Source organism: Gopherus evgoodei, chromosome 10, assembly GCF_007399415.2.
Source record: "Gopherus evgoodei ecotype Sinaloan lineage chromosome 10, rGopEvg1_v1.p, whole genome shotgun sequence".
Taxonomy (NCBI): Eukaryota; Metazoa; Chordata; order Testudines; family Testudinidae; genus Gopherus; species Gopherus evgoodei.
Window position 1 is genome coordinate 53,029,138 of NC_044331.1, and position 21,844 is coordinate 53,050,981.

The 21,844-nt window shown below is 47.7% G+C and overlaps 2 protein-coding genes across 9 annotated transcripts in view; both read left to right on the forward strand.

The window, feature by feature from the left end:
• The window catches only part of SLX4 (SLX4 structure-specific endonuclease subunit), a 43,621-nt gene extending 41,131 nt beyond the window's left edge, over nucleotides 1-2,490 (forward strand). For all 6 annotated transcript variants that reach the window (XM_030577681.1, XM_030577676.1, XM_030577679.1 and 3 more), the window contains one exon: nucleotides 82-2,490. In XM_030577681.1, coding sequence (XP_030433541.1) covers nucleotides 82-415 — 334 coding nt within the window. In that variant the 3' untranslated portion in view covers nucleotides 416-2,490. The remainder of the gene's footprint in view (nucleotides 1-81) is intronic.
• Nucleotides 2,491-7,513: 5,023 nt separating this feature from the next.
• Nucleotides 7,514-21,844, forward strand: part of LOC115658474 (zinc finger protein 436-like) — a 43,178-nt gene continuing 28,847 nt past the window's right edge. Inside the window, exons 1-3 of one of the 3 annotated variants that reach the window (XM_030577469.1) lie at nucleotides 7,514-7,697; nucleotides 10,083-10,307; nucleotides 18,519-19,675. In XM_030577469.1, the coding sequence (XP_030433329.1) occupies nucleotides 10,226-10,307; nucleotides 18,519-19,675 (1,239 nt within the window). In that variant the 5' untranslated portion in view covers nucleotides 7,514-7,697; nucleotides 10,083-10,225. Of the gene's footprint in view, nucleotides 7,698-10,082; nucleotides 10,308-18,518; nucleotides 21,056-21,844 lie in introns of those variants that run through there. The other 2 variants (XM_030577462.1, XM_030577461.1) reach the window with 2 other exon arrangements.

Below are 21,844 nucleotides of genomic sequence, written 5' to 3' on the forward strand. Positions count from 1 at the left end.
TCCACCATGTTCCCTGTCAGTCCGTGATCATTTCCTTGGTAATAGGGCATTTCATTGATCTCTCCTCTCTCTCATTTTCAGCTCTTCTTCCAATGAGTTTGAGACAGGTGCCCTTACATCCGAAGAGGATGAGGGGATCCCAGCATCTCAGGCTGCAGCTCGGGAGGCAGATAAGCTGGAGGCAGTGAGACGCTACATCCATTCAAATCCAGTCCTGCACCGGAAGATCCTCCTTTACCAGCCCTTTGAGCTGACCGGGCTGCAGGCAGAGCTGAAGCAGAATGGCATTAAGATTGCACTGGGGAAATTGCTGGACTTTTTGGATGCTCACTGTATCACCTTTACCACGGCCGGGGCACGGAAAGAGAAGCAGCAGCAACGCGGGGGCAAGAAAAAGGGATGCAAACGATACTGACTGGATCCTCCTCTCCCTTCCCTGCTGCCTTGGTGCATTCACACTTCCCCACTGCAGGCTCTAAAACTCTCCCCATTGTTCCCGTGTCAGAGCTTCTTCAAGAATTGCTCCTCAGTTTTGCTACTAAACATTCTCCCGGCCCCAGTAGAATCTGCTGTACATGTGCTTATGCTGCTGACTTTTCAGTCAGTTAGAACATTGCTCCCCAATGTGCTTGAATGGCTTGGAACTGTGAGAGACGCATCTGTTCCCAGTCACGCTGCTTTAGAGGTGCAGAGACCCCGCATGCTTTCAGTACCATCCACCCCACTCTCTGCTGAAAGTGCCTGCTGGATCTCTAGGACACCAAGGCCAATACTAGTACTGCTGAAGCTTCGGCATACAGCTAATATGGTCCCTCTGTTTTCCTAGTTCTTTAGCCATCAGTTTCCTTTTGCCTTTTCTGTCATCTTTTCCCCTTCCACTCCACTTTCTTTTATCTGTCCTCTGCCTTTTCCTCTTCAGTTGTTTTCTCTCCTCTTGTCCTCCCCACTTGCCTTCCTCCTTTCTAATAGGTTTGATTTCAGCCTTGCTTCTAACTGCTGCTTCTAGAGGTTGAGCTTCTTCCAAGTGCCTGACAGAGGGTGCTACTTCCAAGCTCCTCGCTGAGTGCATCAGTGTTGGAACATAAGGTCCTGCCTGAATGGTAAGAGTGACGTAGGCAGTGCTGGCCGTGGAAGGAAGCAGGTCAAATCCCCCTGAATTGTTCTCTCCTAGAATAGAAACACACCTGCCTAACCCACCACACTAGCAGGAAACAACTCACTTTGCCCTGATGTATAAAGCAGTGAGAACAGCCAGATGTTCAGGTTTGTCTTTGGGACCCCAGCAGTTTTTCAGTCTGTTTATTCAGTTTGAGATTTTACAGATTGAGGGGCAGGGAGTGTTGTGGTGGCAGCATTGTCTAGTGGGTAGTTCAGGAGACCTCGCTTCTGTTCCTGGCTCACTCTATGGTCTTTGGCAAGAGGACTCAAATTTTGGATGCTTCACTTGTTGTGTGCCTAACAGTTGACACTTAGGGCTTGATTTTCAGCAAGTACCGAGCACCTGCAGAGCCCAGTGACTTCAGTTGATGGTACTGGGTATTGAGCACCTCTGAAATTGTCCACAGGTATTTGATGTTGGGCACCCAAAATGAATGGCTGCTTTGAAAGTCTGAGCCTTAATTTCTGTGTGCTTCACCTGTAAAAGAGGGGAATGAGAGCTGCCCGCCTTTGGAAAGGGTTTTGAATGGCTCAGAATGGAAGACGGTGTTATTGAAGTGCAGAATGTTACTTGCTGTATTGAAAGGGTAACTTATTGATAACAGCTGTGTTGTGGAGAATGCAGGGAAGAGATACTGTTTACATACAATCTACAAGCACTCTTATTCTATAGATTTGTGATGGGTACCAGGAGTCCTTCGGCATCTTATATTTAATACAGTGATAAGGACCTCAGAGGCTACAGGTCCCAAGATGCAATGGTGTGTTTTGACTGTTTGGACTGAGGTAGAGCATTGCATGCTGGGATCTGCAGGGCTAGACCTCTTTGTTAAAGATACTGTCAGCTCCATTTTCTGAGAACTGCAAGTGGTACTAGAACTCCTGTCAAGTTGCCATGTGGCCTGGGCTTGGACAATTGTGTTTCCACTGCGCCCCCCTCTCTTTTTTTAAAAAGGAGACACCATATTTATGTTGCAGTGACCATTGGACACCTTCAGCGCCTTGTACTCATTCCTCACCTAACCACACCTTGCTGCATAATCTAGTTTCCAAACTGGACTGCTTCCAGGTCCTTTGTAAGTCTGCAACAGGGAAGTCTTGGATCCTAGAGAATTGACTTCTATTTATTTAATCTTCAGAGATGTGCTGATTCTTTCCAGCCTTGGGAGTTGTGAATCGATGATGGCCTCACTTCGTAAAAAAAGAAGCCAAGCTCCTCAAACCAATGTTTATATTTTTGTAGCATAAGAATGTCTGTTTTTTAATTTTGATACAGTATAGTGTGGTTTTTATTGGATGTACATTATGTGCAAATAAAATTGTAAGAACCTTCAGCTGTAAACTTTGTTAACAGGCAGCATCAAGTAAAAGGCTTGCAGGCAATTTATTGTTTAAAATCTTGGGCCCAGCCTTGGAGCTGCAGAGGCATCCCAGCAACTAGTTGCCTCTCATGCTTGCTAAAGACCCTGACAAGGAGTTGGAGGAGTCAGGTTACTGTGGGGAGCAGGAGGCTGGAGAGAGCTGCTGCAGCAACAAATGGGAGTCTGGCCGTGAGGAATGCTAGCTCTGTTATATGGAGAGGACTGAGGAAGGCAAGCAAATCCATGTGATACGGGGAACTAAGGCAGGGCTGGGGAAGGAGTCCCCATCTGCCAGGATCAGAGGCAATGTTAGGAAGAACTGCAGGAGGAATCTGATCTGCTGGGCCCTGGGAGTGGGTTGTTGTAGGTGGAACTGGAGGAGGGGAGGCCGGAGGTGGAGAGCCCAGCTGCTGGACGCTCATGAACCCCATGTGTTTCTGTGAGTCATGGTGGCTGTGCATCATGTTGGCTGCTGCAGCCAGTTAGAATTAGCCATTCAGATGTGCACGTCATTGACTTAGCCCCCACGTCAGCTGATTTATTACCCTTTGTTTTGGTCAGCTACTGGGATGGGCTGAGATGCTATTTCTTCATCCTGTGAGGCTCACAGGGTCTCCTTCCCCACATGCCTGCTAACTGCTCAGCTCCATGCCAACAGGAAGGGAAAGGCAACTTACCCAGCCTGATGCCTGCCTGTCTTTCCCTTCCTACAGGGTTTGTGGGGAAGGGTGGATGCACATTAGGCCGCCATCCATGCTGACGGGGTGTCAGACCAGTGTAACAACTCAGTAAAGCAAAGCAGTCTCTGTAAATGTTCCCAGAATAAACAAATACAAGAATTGTCCCTCAAGCAGTCACATTAGTATAGCAACTTTGAAGACTGTTCCAGTGACCTCCCTCTGTAAATTACCTCGACATGGCCCACTCTGTGCATAGGGACCTGCTTGCACAGAAGTGTTCACCTGCACACTATACGATGAACGCGAAGTATTTGCAGTCTTCCCACAGTTCTCAGTACTAGCTAATAACCGTAGAGGTAGTTTGACTTCTATATTTTGGAGGGCATCTCCAGTCAGGCCAATGGAGCTGCGCATGGCTGGGGGGACAACAAATTCCATGCCTGCAGGGGCACCATTTCAGATGGGGAGGGAGCCAAACTTTAACACTGTTTCCAGGGGCTACATAGGCAACTGAAAACTCTAGTGTTTTTGCAGATAATAACCTAGAACTATCCGGCAGGCACATTGTATATAATTTCTATATTAAGAAAGACAAATAAATATTAGACCCTCTCAGCTCTAATACTATCATGTTCTAACATCTTGTGGCAAGTCACTTAAGGGCCACTGTAGGTTTTAAATTGTATAGTCTTACTCAATACTCTTACTAAAATCAGATGGGACCATCGTGATCATCTTGTCTGACCTGAACGTTGCAGGCCATGGAATCTCACCTGCTCGCTCCTGTAATAGACCCCTAACCTCTCGGTAAGTTACTGAAGGCCTCAGATCATGATTTAAAGACTACAAGTTATAGAGAATTCACCATTTGCACTAGTTTAAACCTGCAAGTGACCTGGGCCCCATGCTGCAGAAGGCGGTAAACCTCCGCTCACCCCACAGTCTCTGTCAATCTGACTGGGGGGAAATTCCTTCCCAACTCCTAATATGGCGATCAGTTAGACCCTGAGCATATGGGCAAGACCCACCAGGCAGATACCTGCGAAAGAATTGTCTGTAGTAACTCAGAGCCTCCTCATCTAGTGTCCCGTCTCCAGCCATTGGGGATTTTTGCTACAGGCAGTTGCCAATATGCCACATAGGCAGCCCTGTCATACCATCCCCTCATAAACTTATCAAGCTCAGTCTTGAAGGGTTTTTTTGCCCACACTGCTCCAAACTTCACTCCTCTGATGGTTAGAAACCTTGACCTAATTTCAAGCCTAAGCTTGTTGATGGCCAGTTTATATGTATTTGTTCTGAGGGTCACGTTGATGCTTAACTTAAATAACTCCTCTCCCTCCCTAGTATTTAGCCCTCTGGTGTATTCATACAGAGTAATTGTATCTCCCCTTAGCCTTCTGTTGGTTAGACAAAACAAGCCAAGCTGTTGGCATATCTTCTAATAACACAGGTTTTCCTTTCCTCAGATCATCTTCGTAGCCCTTCTCTGTACTTATTCCAGTTTGAATTCATCTTTCTTAAACATGGGAGACCAGAACTGCATATAATACTCCAGATGAAGTCTCACTAATGTCTTGTATAATGGTACTAATGCTTCACTATCTCTACTGGAAATACCTTATCTGATGTATCATAGGACTGCATTAGCCTTTTTCACTACCACATCACATTGATGGCTCATAGTCATCCTGTGATCAACCAATACACCCAGCTCTTTCTCCTCCTCTGTCACAGCTAACTGATAAGTCTCCAGCTTATAGCAAAAATTCATATTAGTCCCTAAATGCATGACCTTGCACTTTGCATTATTAAATATCCCATTTCTATTACTCCAGTTTAAAAGGTCATTCAGATCTTGTATGATATTCCAGTCCTCCTCAGTATTGTCAATATCCTCCAAGTTTGTGTCATCTGCAAATTTTATTAGCACACTTCCACTTTTTGTGCCACAGTCAGTAATGATTAAATAAGGTTAGTCCCAAGACTGATCCCTGAGGAACTCCACTAGTAATGTCCCTCTAGCCTGAGAGTTCACCTTTCAGTATGATCTCTTGTAGTCTCCTCTTTAACCAGTTCCTTATACACCTTTCTGTTCTCATATAAATCCCCATGTTCTCCAATTTAACAGCGTCTCATATGGAACTGTATCAAATGCCTTACTGACATCCAGGTAGATTCATTCTACTGCATTTCCTTTGGCTAAAAAAATCGTTCTATCATTTAGGTTATGTCTACACTGTCGCTACAGCCGTACAGCTCTCCCACCAACCAAATAAATCCATCCCCAACGAGCGGTGGTAACTTCTCCCACCAACAAAGTGCTGTCCACACCAGCACTTCTCATGGGTAAAACTTCTGTTGTTTGCAGGGGGTGTTTTTTCACACCCCTAAATGACAAAAGTTTTACCAGTGAAAGTGCAGTGTAGACAAAGCCTTAGGCTACTCACTTTTTGCAGTTCACCAAGCTTGGAACAGATCTTTAACTTTAGGAAAAATCCTATCAGCCCTTTCTTACCTTAATCACCTGTTAATCACTCTGTTTATAAACACAGTTCTGACTCCCTGCCTCAAGACAACAAGCTGGGAGCAGCACGTTGCCTTTCTTCACTGCAGAATTCATTACATTGCAGTTTGGGGGGAACAATGCCTCCCATGCTCCCCCGTCCCAAACTCCACCTATACTAATAATTTGGCGGTGAGGTCTAAAGATTGCTAAAATGTTATTTTTAGAAAAGCTGCATGTGTAAATTAAACAAGTGTCAAAACACTGACAATCTTTTTTTATTATGCAGCTTCATAAGCTGCACTGATTTGCAATGAGACTTCCTGTTCTGAGTGAGAATTAGTGAGTCTCTGGTGCAATAAAATTCCAGATGAACCCAGAGAATTATTTACAGATGACAGTCATATGTAGAGGTGAGAATTAACCCCGATACCTATTTGTAACATTACGTCATTATACAGCTAACACAGTTTGAAAAGTAGATCATCTACATCTATAATCTTATCATCTAAAAGTCCTTGGTCCTTACCAGTGTTCCTCTTGTTCTAATGCTGTGGCAGCATGGCACAACTTTTTCACTAGAGAACTTTCAGTGGGGACCAAAATACTATTATCTACCCAAGAGACTCAGCAATGCGGCCTTTCTGTTCCTGGTCTACACATACAGGTGTGTAGCATTCCGATTTCCCCAGCGGATAGGCAGTCTTGGCAGAATTGGGGGGGGTTTAAAAATAATTTTTACTGACGTTTATTTTTAAGCATTTTTATATTTTTATCAATTTAAATTTTCGCAGTTGTGCAAAATTATGTTAAGCATTTTTAAAACTTTTATCTATTTAAATATTCCCAGATGTGGGAAATTCTGGGGGAAGGTCAGACAACAGTGGGGGTCTGCCTAATTAATGACAGTAAATGTTGAGATTCAAAGAGTTAAAGCTTTATAACCATTAAAACACAAATGATCACCATCATATGCAAAATATATACCGTACTGATCCTTAACTCAAAAGTTCTCAAGCAGCATTTTTCTTATTTTGCCTATCTGTAAATTTTGTGTATCAATGGAAATATTTTTTGGTGGATTTGTGCGTGTACGATGAAATTGACATTTACCAACAAAAATCTAATCCATCCAAGCCTACTCATAGGTTATGTATAGAAGGGCTGTTCTGTTGCACGATCTTGAGTGGCTCTCTAAACTTAGATTGTCCTTGTTATACAAATCGGGGCTTGGGAAGGCTGAGAAGAGCCACACTGGAGTTTGGGATGCTTAGCATCTGTGTACTATTCCCTTTCATCTGCTTTTGATTAGCTGTGTCTTGTACATTGTATTATGCTGCACTGTACTGTGACCTTAGCTGCTGTTATCCTCAAAACCAGCAGCAAACCAGTTTCCCTTGCTTGGGTGTCACATGCCTCTTGGGTTTTCATCCTGAACAAATATAGTTCCATGACCCAGTGTGTTGGCCCCATTGCAGATGTGACAGTAAAGACAGGTTAAATAGTTAAGCCGCTGAGAGGATATGTATGCTGTGGCTTTAAATCTGTAACAGGAAGCTAGGCAAGGGAGCAGGGCTGGGAAAGATTCTAGGTAGAAGTTCAACCGCAAAGCAGAGAGCGAGAATAGCTTTAGGGATAATACCGTTTTCCATGGTCTAATAAAGTTCCTTGTTCAGCACTGGGAGAAAGCAACTCTATCTCTGATTGGTTACCACGGTCACATGCCAGTTCCTTGTTCAGTGTTAGAAGAAAGGACTCTCTCTCTCTTCTTTACCACTGTCACATGATGAGGGCTGCTGCTGCAGCTGCCTGTTTTCTTGCCAGGAGTCCTGGCTGAGCAGCTGCTGTTTCCCTCCTCTCCTCTCTACAGTATCTGCCTTACTTAAAGACCCTTCTGTTACTAGCCAAGCTGGAGACTGCCTCAGGCTGTAACTAGCCTCCTGGGGAAGCCCCAGACTCTGCGAACGCTAACTCCTGAGCCGGAGACTCCAGGTAATTGAGAGAACTTGGGGAAAGTGATTCTGTAAAAACGCCCCACCTCTCCCATCTCTGCTCCATGTGTGTCTGCAGAACTGCTGACTTTATTGACACACACAAGCTCTTAGCTGATCCAGCTATTGGAGTGAGCATGCAGGCAGAAATGGAACAAAAACCAACTCTCCCAGCTGGAGGGGGAGGAGAAAGAAAGGAAGGAGACGGAAGGGGATAGGAAAAATAAAAAAAGAGGTGACAAGCTCCAAGAATAGTGCTGCCCAGACCTGTTACTGCATCATCACTGGGCAGAATTAGTCTAACAGGAGTGGGACTGAAAGGCTGTGCACTGTCTCTGCCTAATAACAATGCTGCTTCGGGGACACTCCCCACAGTGTTGCTGTTTATTCTTCTCTTTGACAGTGTTTTGTTCCAGGTCTGTTAAAGGAACATGACACACGTCTGTGTGTTTAGTGCTGGTGCAAGGTGCTGAGTCTGCACCATAGTAAAGGCACCAAGTGATTCCCGCGGCTGAGTGTAAATTTTTGTACCCAAGCTGTAAAGCAGAATTCAGAAGTTTGAGTCTGCCACTGCCTTAAAAATTAATGGACCTGTTCCATGAGCTCAAGCAGTAGAAGCTCATGCCCTTAGCTTGAGAGGTCCTGGGCTTGATCTCCCAGCTGTGGTGGTGTTACAAGAAGCAGCCTCATAAATCCTGTGGAAGGGGACGAAGACACCTGGACATACCGGGGGCACAGGATGGAGCTATGAAGTGTGTTTTTCTGTAGCTGCTGCTTCCTTCTGAGTCATTATTGACAGGGAGAGAGCAGCAGTCTGAGTGGGGAGAGGGAATTGGGTCTGGAGTGTGGGCATCCTGGGTACAAAGGCCCAGCTGGAAGTGATGACTCTAAGCCAGGGTTCATGGGAGCTGTTATTGTTCCAGGGTGCATAAGGTAACGGAATCTGGGCCAAACCTTGGGGCCCCTTCCCTGGCCAGTGGGGCTGAAGCAGGCAGGGAGCTGGGGATACTTACTGTTCCAGCTACCAGCATGTCTTTCTCCTAGGCAGAAAGGAGCCCTAAGCGTGAAACGCAGAGAGCCCTCTGCAGGGACAGTGCAGGAGAGTGACTGGTTTCCTCATGAGTGTTAAGAGCTTTGTGGTCTCTGAAGCTCCCAGGGTTGCTTCTCTGGCCCCTGGCCCTGGCTGCTGGAAACATCCTGTGCATTATCCTTCAAGCAACCCATAAATGCTTGAGTAGTTTCTGGTCTGGGAGGGGTGTCAGCCCCTCTGTAGGGGGCGGGGGTGGTTGGGCTCAGAGGAATTCCCACTGCTGCCCCATTCTGAGCAGAAGTTCTTCACATACTTGCTGTGCTCTAGTAAATACTGTGTTCACCAGGGAACTCCCTTTCGCTCCTAGTGCTCTCCTCCCATCCTCCCCTTTTCCTTTATTTTGCTCTTTTCCCTCTCTCATGCTGCTGTCTCTCTCCCTCTCCCTTTCCATCCTTCCTTCCCTCCCTGACCCAGGCACTCTTCCCCCTGTATTCTTTACTATCACCTTTGGCCCTGGCCAAGAGTTTCTCCACCTCCTTCCCCAGCCCAGTCTCTCACTCAGCCCCCCCAAAATCACCAGTCTCCACTCACAACCCCCCACGTCTGTCACCCCCCTGCAACTCATATACCAGGCACCCTGTCACTATAGACTGAGCCACTCACAGACTGGTCATCGCAGCTCTCCGCTCCACGTCTTCCAGACAATATTCACCTCCCCATTCACATCCCCCAGTCACACTCCAGCCCAGTTCCCTTCCTGGCCAGCAGCAGCTTCCTCTGAGGTTGTTCCCAGCCTCCCCACCACATGGAAGAACTGGAGTAGCAGAGATAGTCTACTATGTGGGGAGTGGGAGATGGCCTCTCTCCATTCCCATGTTGAAGGGGAACTCAGAGTCCCAGATCATTGTCTTTCTCCCTGTGGTGGGGTAAGGGTGGAGGCAGTCCTGCTGGACAGATAAGTGAGAGCAAGCAGTGCTAGCAGAGAGCAATCACTGCTCCTGCTCTGCTTCAGCCCCAGCCAAGGGACCACCTGTTGGGGTTCCAACCATGCTTTCAGCCCTGATGGCCCTAACACCTTTGTCACCTCCCATACCTTCCCTCTGGGAAGGTGGTTGAGAGACATTGCACTGCTGCTTATCTCCCTCTGCCCAGGGCTTCCAAGGGGGACAGAACTGTGATATTGTCCTGTCTGGAGTCCCCTCCACCCCAAGGGCTGGTTCTGGTCTCTAACTGGTCTGGTTAGAGATGTGAAAGTGGCTTGGTTTTGCTTTTTGTCAAGTCCCACAGTGTGTGAAGATCCCTGAATTTTGTAAGCAGCACAACACATTTCCCAGGAGGTATTTCCTTTCTGTGCAGGTGAAATGTCCCCTCAGCAAAGAGAGAGGCTGAGTTTTAAACCTTAGAAAGATCTGCATAGCAAATCCTTGGTGAAGATGTGACAATCCCAGTCTTGCCCATTTCTCCTCCTCTGAGCAGGATTTCCCATTCCCAAACAAGACATGATCTCCAGCCGGGAACGAGAGGAAGAGCCTAATCTCCAGAGCTGCGATGAAAAGGAGATGCTGAGTGGCCCCTGTGCAGGTGAGGAATAAACTAAACCAATTGAGAACTGTTAGTGAATGACGTGAAAATCTGGATTTGCTGAAGTGCTGGCGTGAGCTCCCACCATCCCAGGTGAACAGGAATAGTAAACGGGTGATTCCCAGGGCGTAGCTATGGACTCTGTATTTGGGTGTAGTGCAGTGGCTCTCAAACTTTTTTACTGGTGATCCCTTTCACATAGCAAACCTCTGAGTGTGACCCCGCCCCTTATAAATTATATATTTAACACTATTATAAATGCTGGAGGCAAAGCGGGGTTTGAGGGAGAGGTTGACAGCTTGTGACCCCCGCCCCCATGTAATAAGCTCGCAACCCCCTGAGGGGTCCTGACCCCCCGTTTGAGAACCCCTGGTGTAGTGGGACTAGATGAATGGTGCACTGAGTCTGTTTCTGCAAGGATTGTGTGGCTGGGCCTTGAGGCGGTGAATAGGCCAGATGAGTCTGGGATGCTTGTGCCTCAGTGAGAGCTATGTGGCTGGGACCTCTAGGTCTGTGATCAGCCTCAGTGGTTGAAGTCTCTGTGGGGTGAATATGTCTCTGGTACTGACAGCTGGGCAGTGAGGCTTAGCCGATAAGTCAGATGCTGGGGGGAGTGGGAGGATGGGGCAGGACTTCTGAGCTGATGAACTGAAGCAGCAGACAGGGGTGTTTTGGAGACACAAAAATAAAACAGTCAGGCAGCCCTCAGGCAGTTGTGCCCCCTTCTCTACAGGGCTGTCTTTATGAAAACATAGGGTGTCCAAACAGAGCAAAACCTGCCACAGCAAAACAAAGACAGAAACTGCAACCAATGGTCTCCCCATGTAGACCCCAGGGTGGGACTCCAGTTCATAACCAGCTGTTCCCCCATCACTCAGGCAGCCCTTTATATTTCGCTTGCTCCTGCTAAGCAGCAGGGTTAATTGGCTGTTGCATTAACCTGTTAGGGTCTGGGCTAGGGAGTGCCTTTGTACCCTGTCATGCACTCCTGCGAGTGTGGCAAAGGGCACGCTCTGTGGAAACATCACCTGCCCCTTCCGGGGGAAAAAAATCAGTGTTTCCATGTGCTGTGATGCACCGAAAAGTAAATGGCTGCAGGGTGAGTCTGGGGTTGTCATCTTTCATAGCCTGCAGGGTGAAGGATGCTTCCAGGACATAGTATCATAATGATTTCACTGCCCATTTCACTGCAAGACTTTCCTTTCCTATACTGGAATAGTTCTTCTGTGGGAGAAGCTTCCTACTGAGATGTAGGATGGGGTGTTTTCCATCCTCGGCCACCTGCAATACAACCGTCCCAAGTCTCACCTCAGAGGCATCACTTTGTAATATGAATCCTTTTGTAAAATCTGGACTCAGCAGCTCCAGTTTACTGCACAAGATGCGCTTGACTGCACCAAAGGCACCTGCACAAGCCGGCGTCCATTGGACGTTTTGAGGGGCTTGTTCTTTAGGGGGTCTGGGAGGGGTGCTGTTCGTGGAAAACCTGGAGACAGAGCACCTATGCTACCCTGATAACCCCAGGAATGTCTTCACCTAGCTTTTGGTAGGCAGGGATTGGGCACTCTAGCAGGACTCTAGCAGAGGAGAGAGACAACTCAGTGGTTTGAGCATTGGTCTGCTAAAGCCAGCATTGTGAGCTCAATCCTTGAGGAGGCCATTTAGGGCTCTGGGGAAAAAATCTGTCTGGGGATTGGTCCTGCTTTGAGCAGGGGGTTGGACTAGCTGACCTCCTGAGGACCCTTCCAACCCTGATATTCTATGACTTTCACTTAGCTGGCCAAAGGTCAGATTAAGTCAGGGGCAGGCAAATTTTTGGCCTGAGCACCAAATCGGATTTCTGAAATTGTATGGAGGGCCAGTTAGGGGAGACTGTGCCTCCCCAAACAGCCAGGCATGGCCCAACCTCACCCCCTGACAGCCACCAGGACCCCTGTCCCATCCACCCCTGACTGCCCCCGCCACCCCATCCAACCCCTCCTCTCATTCCTGACTGCTGCCCCAGGACCCCTGCCCCCATTCAACCTCCCTGTTTCCCACCCTCTGACTGCCCCAACCACTATCCACATCCCCGCCCCCTGACCACCATCCCAAACTCCCCTTCCCCCTTGCCGCACTGCCTGGAGCAGCGGTGGCTGGTGGCGCTACAGCTGCGCCGCCCAGAGCACCAGGACAGGCAGTCACACCACCCAGCTGGAGCCAGCCACGCCACCACACAGCACAGAGCACCAGGTCAGGCCGCAGCTCTGCAGCTGCATTACCCAGCAAGAGCTCGCAGCCCTGCCTCCCAGAGCATTGCGCTGCCAGCACAGTGAGCTGAGGCTGCGGGGGAGGGGGAACAGTGGGGGAGGAGCTGGGGGCTAGCTACCAGGGGCTCGGGGGCTGGGCAGGAGGGTCCTGTGCGCCAGATGTGGCCCATGGGCCATAGTTTGCCCACCTCTGGTCTAAGTGTTTCATTTTGGTACTACTCACCTTGCACTTAGGTCTGCTTCCCTTAGTAACTGCAACAATCCTCTGGAGATGCTCTCCCCAGGGGCTAGACTAGAGTACAGCATTGTTGAGATAGGTAGCAGCATACTGCCAATGGGGCTGTAATGCCCTGTCCATTAGACACTGGAAGGTGGCAGGCACCTCCCAGAATCTAAATGGGAGGGTTTGAAACTGACATCGGCCAAAAGGGGTAGCAAAGGTCAGATTTTCTTTGGATTCTGGTGCCAGAGGAATTTGCCAGTAGCTTTAGTACAGTTGAATGTGGTCATAAACTGGGCGCTACCCAGCAACTTGTCTACTGCAGCCTGGGATTTGAAATGAACTTTGCCATGGTATTAGAACATAAGAATGTAAGAACGGCCACACTGGGTCAGACCAATGGTCCATCTAGCTCAGTGTCCTGTCTACCAACAGTGGTCATGGCCAGGTGCTTCAGAGGCAATGAACAGAACAGGTAATCATCAAGTGATCCATCCCCTGTTGCCCGTTCCCAGCTTCTGGGAAACAGAGGCTAGGGACACCATCCCTGCCCATCCTGGCTAATAGTCATTGATGGACCTATCCTCCATGAATGTATCTAGTTCTTTTTTAAACCCTGTTATAATCTTGGCCTTCACAACATCCTCTGGCAAGCAGGGGCAGCTCCAGGTCCCAGCATGCCAAGCGCGTGCTTGGGGCGGCAAGCCGTGGGGGTCGCTCTGCCAGCGCCGCGAGGGTGGCAGGCAGGCTGCCTCTGGTGGTTTGCCTGCAAAGTGTCCGCCGAAGCCGCGGGACCAGCGGATCCTCTGCAGGCAAACCGCCGGAGGCAGCCTGCCTGCCGTGCTTGGGGTGGCAAAATCCCTAGAGCCGCCCCTGCTGGCAAGGAGTTACACAGGTTAACTCTGCATTGTTTGAAAAAATATTTCCTTTTATTTGTTTTAAACCTGCTACCTATTAATTTCATTTGGTGACCCCTAGTTCTTGTGTTATGAGAAGGAGTAAATACTTCCTGATTTACTTTCTCCACACCAGTCATAATTTTATAGATTTTATCATATCCCCCCTTAATCCTCTCTTTTCCAAGATGAAAAGTCCAGTCTTAATATCTGCTCATACAGAAGCTGTTCAATACCCCTAATCATTTTTGTTGCCCTTTTCTGACTCTTTTCCAATTTCAATATATCTTTTTTGAGATGTGGCAACCACATCTGCATGCAATATTCAAGATGTGGGCGTATCATAGATTTATATGGAGGCAATATGATATTCTCTGTCTTATTTATCTATCCCTTTCTTAATGATCCCCAACATCCTGTTTGCTTTTTTGACTGCCATTGCACATTGACTGAATGTTTTCAGAGAACTATTCACAATGACTCCAAGATCTCTTTCCTGAGTGGTAACAGCTAATTTAGACCCCGTCATTGTATATTAACAGTTCTAACATCAACACAAACATGAACGCTGTTGTCTGATTTGGGAACTAGAACAATTGGGCTGCACCATTCACTTTGCAACTTCTTGCTTCTACAGGCACAGCATGTCCTGACGTCTGTCCAGGAAATCTTCATATTTTCTTATGCAATGCAGGGTTGATACTTGTTTCTCCAGACCTTGAACCTTCTCTTCCAATATGGAGACCAGCTTGCACTTTGTACAAAGTTGCTTCTGTCCTGTGGAAGAAAGACAAACATGGCACATCCTGTGCAAGTCACAGCAGTTGGTTGTTCACCATCCATATTACCTTCTTTCTAAGAGCTTCCTCAGCCGTTGGAACCTGCAAGTTGAAAGCCTCAGTGGGATCTCCCCTGGCGAACTCCCAGTCAAACTCCCTCTGTTATCCTCTCCTCTAGTTGGCAGCTGACTGCCTTTTTATAACAGTCAGGCCCACTCAAGGCCCACCTGGAACAAAGCACTCCCAATTCACACTTTTCAGACAATCAGGCACACAGTCAAACTGACAAATTGTCCTCGCAACAGACACTCAGATACTCACCAACACAGCCCCCCAGTGCAGCATTTAGCATACCTTCTCTCGGACAGATCCCAGTGAAACTCCCTCTGTTAGCCTCTCCGCTGTTCACTGCTCCCATTGGGTATGACAGTTCTTTTGTTACGGTTATCTGCAAACTCGCTGAGGGTGCAATTCATTAATAAAGATGTTGAACAAAACCGGCCCCAGGACTGACCCCTAGGGCACTCCGCTTGATACCAGCTGCCAACTAGCCATTGAGCCATTGATCACGACCTGTTGAGCCTGACAATCTAGCCAGATTTCTATCCACCTTATAGTCCATTCATCCAGTCCATACTTTTTTAACTTGCTGGCAAGAATACTGTGGGAGACTGTATCAAAAGCTTTGCTAGTCAAGATATATTACATCCATCACTTTCCCCATATCCACAGAGCCAGTTATCTCATCATAGAAGGCAATCAGGTTGGTCAGGCATTACTTGCCCTTGGTGAACCCATGCTGATTGTTCCTGATCACTTTCCTCTCCTCCAAGTGCTTCAAAATGGATTCTTTGAGGACCTGCTCCATGATTTTGCCGGGGACTGAAGTGACGATGACTGGTCTGTAGTTCCCCAGGTTCTCTTTCTTTCCTTTTTTAGATATGGACACTATAGTTGCCTTTTTCCAATCATCTGGGACCTCCCCTGGTCGCCACGAATTTTCAAAGATAATAGCCAATGGCTCTGCAATCACATCAGCCAACTCCCTCAGCACTGTTGGATGCATTAGATCTGGACCCATGGACTTGTGCATGTCCAGCTTTTCTAAATAGTCCTTAACCTGTTCTTTCACCACTGAGGGCTGTTCACCTACTTCCGATACTGTGTTGCCCAGTGCAGCAGTCTGGGAGCTGACTTTGTCTGTGAAGACTGAAGCAAAAAAAGCGTTGAGTACTTCAGCTTTTTCCACATCCTCTGTCACTATGCTGCCTCCCCCATTCAGTAAGGGTCCCACTCTTTCCCTGACCACCTTCTTGTTGCTAACATACCTGTAGAAACCCTTCTGGTCAGAGTCATATTAGTTGGCAGCAGATTTTTTTGGGCCCATCTCCCTGGCCTTAACACGTCAGTAGAGCTTGTTTCCAGGCAAGGTGATGCTCTTCTCTTGTTTTCTGGGTCAGAGTAGTAGGGCCGCAGAGTTCAGGGAAAGATCTTTCCCAGCAGTACATCCACCGTGTCCCTCTCCCCCAAGCAAGTTAGCATCTTGGCATGACTGGTTTGCCTTTTGTAGCAGGCCAGTTACCAGGCCCCATTTGCAGCCCAGCACCATTAGGTCTGACAATTCTTTTGTCACGGTCACTATCAGCTTTGTAGACCTCCTGTTTACAGATAGCTTAAGCCTGGTAATGGGAGAGAGTGGGAAATCCCTGTGGGTACACTCTATAAAAAACATTTCCTCAATCAGTGGGAAATTTGGGCCCAGTAGCTGCTCACATATGAACATCTAGAGTCACCCAGTCCCTGGAAACTCCACCCCCTTGACTATAACGAGAACAACAAGAGCATTGGGATTCCCAAAGAGTGCTGAGGGCATGGGGGAGCAGGCTATGGCATAGTCACAGCCATAGTCACAGCCCCTTCCCTTCCGGCCCCTTGGGTTGTACTAGTCCCTGCTAGTAAGATTTCTGCATCTCCTGTGAGCCTCCCTTTCAATCTGTTCACAGCAAGACAAAACAGAAAATGTCACTGTTTTTGTGCCAGGGCAAGTCTGAGTCATGGCTCAGTCAGGGGTGTGTTTCTGCTTCCTTTGATCTGAGCCTCTCTCTGCATTCTCCCCAGTCCTACTGCTACCCAGTTTCTTCAAGAAGCTGAGGAATGCACATGCCAGGCTGAGTCCTATAGTCCCAGCATGCTTGAGACAGCCCTGGCTGTCAGACCTCCAGATTCTCTCGATACAGCCTCCAATGGCACTACCATTGTTCGGGCCCCACTAACACTGAACCATGACCAAAGTTCTCCCACTAACACTGAACAATGACCAAGCCTCGTGGTCTCCACCTCACAGCAAGCGAGTTGAGTGGCTGAACCCAGGGGAAAGAGCCTGTTCTCAAGAAGTTCAAAACATTCTTATCAGTAGCAGAAAGGTTTCCACCAGGACAACTAATCTTGCAAAGTGGAAGAGATTTTCCATCTGGCCGCTAGATACTCTCTCTCGCCATCTAAAATGCAGGAATACCCACTGCAATTGAAGGAGCTGGACCTCTTGATGAGCTCAGTAAAAGTTCATTTAGCATACAACTCAGCAATCCACTCTCCCAATTAAGAACATTTGGTTTTCTCACATTCCATGGTTGGGAGATTTCTGAAGGAAAACTAATTAGGATTTGTCCTCCCATTCATGAACCCATCCCTCCCTAGGCCCTCGTTATGGTATTTTTGCCACTGGCCTCCTGCTCTTTTTCTCTTATGTCTAAAAAGACAGCCGCCTTGGTAGTGATCATGTCAGAGTGGAAAAGCTACCGTGTCTGATAGTGGGGTCTTTTATAAAGATAAAGTTTCTTTAAGACTTTACCCCAAATTCCTAAATAAAGTGGTATCAGACTTTCACCTGAATCAAATGATTCATCTTCTGATGTTCTTTCCAAAGCCTCATAGCCACAAAGACAAAGAGAGACTCCACACATTAGATGTGCTGTGAGTTCTCTCTTTCTATATTGACAGTAGCAAACAAATTAGATCTTGCTGAGACTGAATGTGCAGAAAGGATGGGAGATCAGCATCTTCTACAAAGAGAATTTTGAACTGGATAGCTTTCTGCATCAGGGCTTAGACTCAGACTTTAAGACCAGAAGGGCCATCATGATCATCTAGTCTGACCTCCTGCACATCACAGGTTGCAGAACCTCATGCCCCACTCTTGTAATAGCTCATAACCTCTGGCTGAGTTACTGAAGTCCTCAAGTTACAGAGAATCTGCCATTTACTTTAGTTCAGACCAACAAGTGACCCAGGTCCCACACTGCAGGCAAAGGCAAAAAATCCCCAGGTCTCTGCCAGTCTGATCTGGGGGGGGAATTCCTTTTCAACCCCAAATATGGTGATTAGTTAAACTCTGAGTATGTGGGCAAGACCCATCAGCCAGATACTTGGTAAAGAATTCACTGTAGTAACTCAGAACCCTCCCCATCTAGTGTCCCATCTTCACTGGTTTGAAATATTTACTAATTGCTGTTGCAGATTGGCCATATGCCATTGTAGGCAACCTCTTCATACCATCCCCTGCATAAATTTATCAAGCTCAGTCTTGAAACAAATTAGGATTTTTTTTGGTCCCCACTACTCCCCTTGGAAGGCTGTTCCAGAACTTCGTTCCTCTGAGGGTTAGATACGTTTGTCTAATATCAAGCCTAACCTTGTTGATGGCCAAAAATGTCTGCTCAGTGTGTAGCAGAAGCCAAAAAAAGCTAACAGAATGTTAGGAACCATTAGAGAGACACGGTGGGTAAGGTAATACCTTTCACTGGATTTCAAGGGACAGAATCAACTTGATTATTTTTATTGACTAATATAAATAAGTAAATCTCTGTCAGGGCTCCCTTTAAATAGTCTGCTCTGATTTTTTTAAAATGTCCTCTAAAATGTGTTGCTGGCATGTTTTTGCTCTGTTTGTTTAGAAGGCTGTTTTCAGTGAGTCTGAGAGCAGCAGCAGCAATTAGGGGTCACCTGTAATGATGGTAGGTATCATATGTTCGTATGGAAATAAGATTTTCAAATTGTATCCCTTTCAGATTCCCTTCCTAAGGTGTCCTTTCTCTCCAATGACTCATCTGTGGATTCTCATTTCAATGCACCAGGTGATGGGATTATGAGTGAGAATGAGGAGTATGCCTACCAGGAAGGTCCTGAGTTAATGGAACCATGTGGCACATTATCAGGAATATCCCAAAGGAATATTTCCCAGAGTCCTGAGCAGAGCAAAGCCTGTGAGGTTCAGCACAGATCAGAAAGGCGTCAGACAACTGCTCCAGAGAAGAGACAAGGTAAATCAACTGCTTGTGAAAGAGGTTTCAGGAAACTGCCAAACATTGACCAGCTGGGAAACCCCACTATGGGGAGATCAGCAATATGTGATGACTGTGGGAAAAGCTTCAGGGTGAGCTCAAACCTCAGACAGCATCAGAGAATCCACACTGGAGAGAAACCCTTTGGATGTGCCGAGTGTGGGGAAAGCTTCCGGCAGCGCTCGCACTTTATTCAGCATCAGACAAAACACACAGGGGAGAGACCTTATGAATGTACCGAGTGTGGGAAAAGCTTCACTGTGAGCTCAAACCTTATTCGTCATCAGATAATCCACACTGGAGAAAAACCATATAAATGTGCCGAGTGTAGGAAGAGCTTTAGTGGGAACTCACAGCTTATCCAGCACCAGAGAATCCACACAGGTGAGAAACCCTATGAATGTGGTGACTGTGGGAAGAGCTTCAGTGTGAGCTCAGCCCTTACTCGTCATCAGCGAACCCACACTGGAGAGAAACCTTATGAATGCACCGTGTGTGGGAAAAGCTTCAGTCAGAGTTCAGACCTTATGAAACATCAGAGAATTCACACAGGAGAGAGGCCCTACGAATGCACTGACTGTGGGAAGAGCTTCTGTGTGAGCTCTCATCTTATTCAACACCAGAGAATCCACACGGGAGAGCGCCCCTATGAGTGTGCCGATTGTGGGAAAAGCTTCAGTCAGAGCTCAGACCTTATGAAACATCAGAGGATCCACACAGGGGAGAGACCGTATGAATGTGCTGAGTGTGGAAAGAGCTTTAGTTGGAGCTCAGCACTTATCAAACATAGCAGAATCCACACAGGGGAGAGACCCTATGAATGCACAGGGTGTGGGAAAAGCTTCAGTCAGAGCTCGCACCTTGTTCAGCATCAGAGAATCCACATGGGAGGGAATCCCTGAGACTGGGATGAGAATGGGGAAGGCTTTGTGTCAGATATCCCTCCCAACGGATAGAAGCCAAGTGTGTTTCTTTGGGCCTGTAAGGCTCTGACCTGTTCATAGAGAACAAGAAGTGGATTGTTGAGGATGGAGTGTAGTTAGACAAAGAGGAAAGGTTGGTGCAGTGAGATGAGTCATATAGAGGAATGTGTGATGGGAGCCAGAGGAGTAACCAGGAGATGCTGGAGGGAGTGGATCATTTGGGGAGGGAGGGGGACCTGGTAGTGTAATTAGGTGGAAGTCACTTTGACAGGGTATTAATAAATGAATTTAGAAGGAAAGGTAAAAATACCCATTTCTCTGTGCACAGGGTGGGCTTCAGACAAGTTATAGTGGGAATTTCACAGTCAAGTGGGGACTTTATAGGGACTGCATGGCGTATTGCTGTGGGATGGAATGAAACCTACTCCTGGCTCCAGTAGGGAGTTGTCTTCTGGAGGGCAGAGTGGGGTGCAAAGATTCTTTCCCAGCTCTGCCACTTACTTGTTCTACGACTTTAGGTAACTCACTCCACTTCTCCATGCCTTTGTTTTCCTATTTGTAAAACTGGGATAAGAATCCTCACCTCACATACTATTTAATATAGACTTACAGAGTCAAAGGAATTGGGGCCACATTAAATTCTGCACAAAAAGGAACAGAATTGTCCCTGCCCAGAGGAATTTATATAGTCTAAGAAACTAGATTTTTTTTCTAGGATTCTCTTCTCTTTGTTTATAGATGTTGGGGGGGGAGAGGGAGGGTTGAGACCTTTTTCGCTTGTTTTTTTTTAAAACTTAGTTTGACCTCAGTCTTGTTACTTAGGTTTTCATACTTGCCGTACAGCAAACCTATGCTGAGTTCATTAGACTCAAGCAAATGGAGTGACTATAGGACATACCACACATTTAAAATTACACATCAAACCTCTTTTATATACAATTACACATTACATTACATTTACTATACGTTGCATTACATGTTTTGAGATTGGCTTGGTTACTTTGTAGGAACCTATCCCTGTGCAGGGCCAGCTTTACGCTGATTCCACTGATTCCCTGGAATCGGGCTCCATGCTGAAGAGGGCCCTGCACCCATGCCTAAAGGGGCCCCGTTCCAAGGGTCTTCGGCGGCCTTTTGGTGGTGGGGGGTCCTTCAGTGCCGCGGAAGACTCGGAGTGGACCCCCCACCACCGAAATGCCGCTGAAGCCCCGGACCGCCGCCGAGTATTCCAGTCGAGCCCCGTGGGTCATAAAGCCGGACCTGCAGGGAAAGGCAAACTTTTTGGTCTGAGGGCCACATCTGGGTATAGAAATTGTATGCCGGGCCATGAATGCTCACAAAATTGGGGTTGGGGTGCGGGAAGGGGTCAGGGGCTCTGGCTGGGGGTGCGGGCTCCAGGGTGGGACCAGAAATAAAGAGTTCAGGATGCGGGAGGGGGCTCTGGGCTGGGGTAGAGTTCAGAGGAGTGAGGGCTCTGGCTGGGGGTGCAGGGCTGAGGATGAGGAGTTTGGGGTGTAGGAGGGTGTTCTGGGCTGGGACCGAAGAGTTCAGAGGGTGGGAGGGGGATCAGGGCTGAGGCAGGGGGTTGGTGCACCTTAGGGGGGAGACAAGGGCTCTGGCTGGGGGTGCAGGCTCTGGGGTGGGTCTGGAGATGAGGGGTTTAGGGTGCAGGAGGATTCTCCAGGCTAGGATCGAGGGGTTTGGAGGATGGGAGGGGGATCAGGGCTGGGGGGTGGCTCAGGGGTGCAGGCTCTTGTTGGCACTTACCTCAAGCGGCTTCCTGAAGCAGTGGCATGTCCCCCCTCTGGCTCCTACACAGAGGCACGGCCAGGCTGCTCTGCCGCGCACTGTCCTGTCTGTAGGCGCTGCCCCTGCAGCTCCCATTGGCTTTGGGGGCAGCGCTTGGGCCAGTGGCAGTGTGCAGAGCGGAGCCGCCTGGTTGCCCCTATGGGTAGGAGCCGGAGGGGGGACATGCCGCTGCTTCTGGGAGCTGCATGAAAGAAGGAAAACAAACTTTTTTTTTTTTTTTTTTTTTACACTGTATGGGTTGCAGTGCTTTTGCATTTAATTTTATGGTATTGGACTCTTGTTAATTTTTTTTATTTTGCACTAACTGGTGTTACCTTTTTG